This window comes from Toxotes jaculatrix, chromosome 2 (genome assembly GCF_017976425.1).
Source record: "Toxotes jaculatrix isolate fToxJac2 chromosome 2, fToxJac2.pri, whole genome shotgun sequence".
In the NCBI taxonomy this organism is placed as follows: Eukaryota; Metazoa; Chordata; class Actinopteri; family Toxotidae; genus Toxotes; species Toxotes jaculatrix.
The window spans coordinates 2,939,763-2,943,480 of NC_054395.1; the positions used below are offsets into that span (position 1 = coordinate 2,939,763).

Sequence of the window (3,718 nt, forward strand, 5' to 3'; positions counted from 1 at the left end):
TGTACATACCACATCATCTGTGTGTGGTTTGACATGTTAGAGTGGAGGTCTCACATAGTGGCCCCAAAATACCCTGTGGGCTCCATCTTGTTTGCAATATGTAAATCACAATAAGCTGTAATTGCAGCTTATTTTCATGTGAAACAGGAATTGGCTTTCTTGTTATATATTCATGTCACATTCGTTCGGGACAAATGGCAGATTCATTTGAGGTCAGTGTATATTCCACAGGGATGTAAAGAATAAATAAAGGGCTCACACTTTTGAGGATGAGAATTCGGCACCACATTAACCTCCTCACACGCTGCATATTACCACTACTACTTCTGCCAAGCTTTAATATTTAAAAATATTATCAGTATAACTTTGCAAAATTGAATAAAAAGCGAATGAATTATTAGCTAGAACAGTGAATTGATTGATACAATCAGTACATAATATTAGTAATACTTTATTTGGTATGAAATGAGAAAATGTCCTTATTTTTGGAACATCTGGACAGTCAGATGTAGTTATGACCTAATGTCAAACTCAGGGACATTCAGTTGAGCTTTTACTTTTCATTGCTAACAAAGGGGGGTCAAGAAAACTAAGTGAATACAGTGGAACACTGTGTGGTGTCTTTATTTGTAAATCTGGTTTATTTATTCTGTGTGTGTAGGAGAGAGATGAGAATGCCTCACAGATTAATCAGTAATTTTTTTTATTTTTCTCTCCATGGCTTTAAATGGTAGAAATATTTTACTATAAGGAGGTCTAAATGAAATGTGTATATTAATGTGGGTACATGTACAGATGAAAACCATTTCTGCTCTCTCCACAGGTGAGTAACACGAGGCGCATGTTGCCTCTCGCCGTAGTTTCCATGCCGCCATCATGAGTTGGAGTTTCCTGACTAGCCTGCTGGAAGAAATCCACAACCACTCCACGTTTGTGGGCAAGGTCTGGCTCACCGTCCTCATCGTTTTCCGCATTGTGCTGACAGCTGTAGGAGGAGAGTCCATCTACCACGATGAGCAGAGCAATTTTGTCTGCAACACAGCTCAGCCGGGTTGTGAGAACGTCTGCTACAACGCCTTCGCTCCACTGTCACACGTCCGCTTCTGGGTCTTCCAAATCATTCTGGTGACCACACCTTCTCTCATGTACCTGGGCTACGCTGTCAACAAGATTGCTCGGACAGTGGAGCGGGCAGATGGTCGGGGAGTGAGTGGATTTTCACGGAGGAAATCCAAGAAGCGCTGTCTTGCAGCCAGAAAGCAGCACAGGGGCATTGAAGAGGCTGAGGATGACCATGAGGAAGATCCAGTGATCTATGGAAAGGGTGAGGTGGAGCGCGATGGTGGTGGAGCAGCAAAAGGGGGAAGTGGTGATGGACAAGTCAAAGCGCGGCATGATGGGCGCCAGCGGATCAAAGAAGATGGACTGATGCGCATTTATGTGCTTCAGCTCTTGGCTCGCTCCTCGCTGGAGGTGGCTTTCTTGTGTGGACAGTATTTGCTTTATGGATTTGCAGTATCTCCCACTTACGTGTGCAAAGTCCTGCCCTGCCCTAACAGCGTGGACTGCTTTGTGTCACGACCCACTGAGAAAACAATCTTTCTCCGCATCATGTACGCAGTCTCCCTGCTCTGTCTGGCACTCAGTATATGGGAGATGCTTCACTTGGGCATAGGTACCATCTGTGACATCGTACACTCCCGCCGGGTGCAGCTCCCTGACCAAGACTTGTACGGACTGACACGGGGACAAAGAGCTCCTAGAGAGGCAGGACTGATCAAAGTGGAACACAGAAGCTACCCTCATTCTTGGAATGCACCATCAGCCCCACCTGCGTACAACATTGCCATCAAGCCTCCTCCGGTGTCTACAGGGAACCATGACAAACCACTGCCCGTTACTGATCTCGCTAATGCTAAGGTGGCACGCCGGCAGAACCGTGTGAACATTGCACAAAAGCAGCGTCAGCAGGACACCAATAATCATGACAACTTGGGCAGAGTGAGGATGGGAGACGCCCCCAAAGTTGTTCAGAGGGACGTCCATCAGCCTCAGAACATGCTGGAAATGCACAGTCAGGCCTACAGCCAGCTTCAGAGCCACAGTCATAACCACAGCAAGCCAACCCAGGAATACCGCAAATACCGGCAGGCCTCGAAACACGCCGAGTGGATCTGAAGTACACACCGTGATATGGAGACCCATTATTTTGGGTGTTTATATTATGTTTTAGTTTATGTTTCTTTTCTATTAATGTGTGTACATCCCCAGAATATTTAATTTCTGTCAGTACAGTGTTTGCAATAATTGTGTTGCTTTTTCTGTTCCTCCTTACTTTAGTTCTGTTTGTTTTTTCTCTAGCAGAAGAGGGGGATTCGAGTCCAAGGGAAAGTGCAAGTTCTCTTTGGTGCTTTAATGATTTTGAAATGTGTCAGTGGATATTTGGTAAAGTTTAATGACCTGATTCTGCTGTTCAGACTGTCAGTGTCTTGTTGTCCACCTGTTACAGTTTTTGACATATGTGATGTTTGTTTGAAGTTTATGCTATTAAGTTTTCTCAACCTTTAGTCCATTAATTTGTGTTTCTGGCCTGTTTTTTTTTTCTAGTCCTGGTATGAAGAATTTCTTGGTACGTACTTTCTATAAAGTATGGTACATGCTTTCATTTTCAGATTGGAATGCCATTAAGGCTTGTCCTTGGTATTGTGCCAGTGTTTCTTTTGTTGAAAAATATTTTTATGAATAAAAAGTTCATGTTTTGCAGCAAACAAAGAGTTTGTTTGCTGCTCTGTCCTGAATTCTATTGCACAACATCATATTAATGTAGGTTTGCATCATAGTATGGGTGTAACATTGCATCAGTGGAAGTGGCACAATGAAATAAATAAATACACCAGTAAATAATTCATTAATTTAGTCAGTGGTTAGCACTGTCGCCTCACAGCAAGAGGGTTCCAGGTTCGAACCCCGGCCTGGGCTCTTCTGTGTGGAGTTTTCATGTTCTCCCTGTGTCTGCGTGGGTTCTCTCCGGGTACTCCGGCTTCCTCCCACAATCCCAAAAACATGCATGGGGTAGGTTAATTGGCTACTCTAAATTACCCGTAGGTGTGAGTGTGTACGTGTGTGGTTGTCTGTCTTTGTGTGTCAGCCTTGCGATTGACTGGCGACCAGTCCAGGGTGTACCCCGGCACACTCGCCCATAGTCAGCTGGGATAGGCTCCAGCTCCCCTGCAACCCTGACGGATTAAGTGGTAGAAAATGAATGAATGAATGTCATGAATGAATTAAAATTGGAATTAAAGAAATAAATGTGTTATTAAATGTGGCATTAATTTAAATACCATTTCATGTTACAAACATATATAATTATTTCACAATTCAAGTAATTATTTCATGGTCCTGTGTTTCATGAATTTATTTTATCTGTCAAACTCGCCCATCAAAGTTGGATGGGTGGATCCTAACACCTGATTGGTTGCCCTGCCCGTCAAGGCAAATCGATTCCAGATAATGGATCGATGCAGAGTTAGTGAACACATTCCGGTACACTGGGTGGCGTTATTCATCTCTGAGTTGGTTTGGATACTTTATTAAGCAAAACTTTATTTAGCAACTGCTTAAAAAACAAAACAAGCGTGAGACTCGGTGCTGCTAGCGCCAGTGTTGATACAGCGTGTGAGGTGCAGGACAAAATGTCAAAAACTTGCTGGAGCTTCTG

General features: G+C 43.6%; 1 protein-coding gene across 1 annotated transcript; it reads left to right on the forward strand.

Moving 5' to 3' along the window:
• Positions 1–876: 876 nt before the first annotated feature.
• On the forward strand, positions 877–2,178 carry LOC121188329 (gap junction gamma-1 protein-like). Its single transcript, XM_041048032.1, has one exon. The coding sequence runs from the start codon at positions 877–879 to the stop codon at positions 2,176–2,178; it is 1,302 nt and encodes a 433-aa protein (XP_040903966.1).
• Positions 2,179–3,718: the final 1,540 nt, after the last annotated feature.

Coding starts and splice junctions, on each gene's coding strand:
- LOC121188329 (XM_041048032.1), top strand. CDS start 877: ATGAGTTGGAGTTTCCTGACTAGCCTGCTGGAAGAAATCCACAACCAC.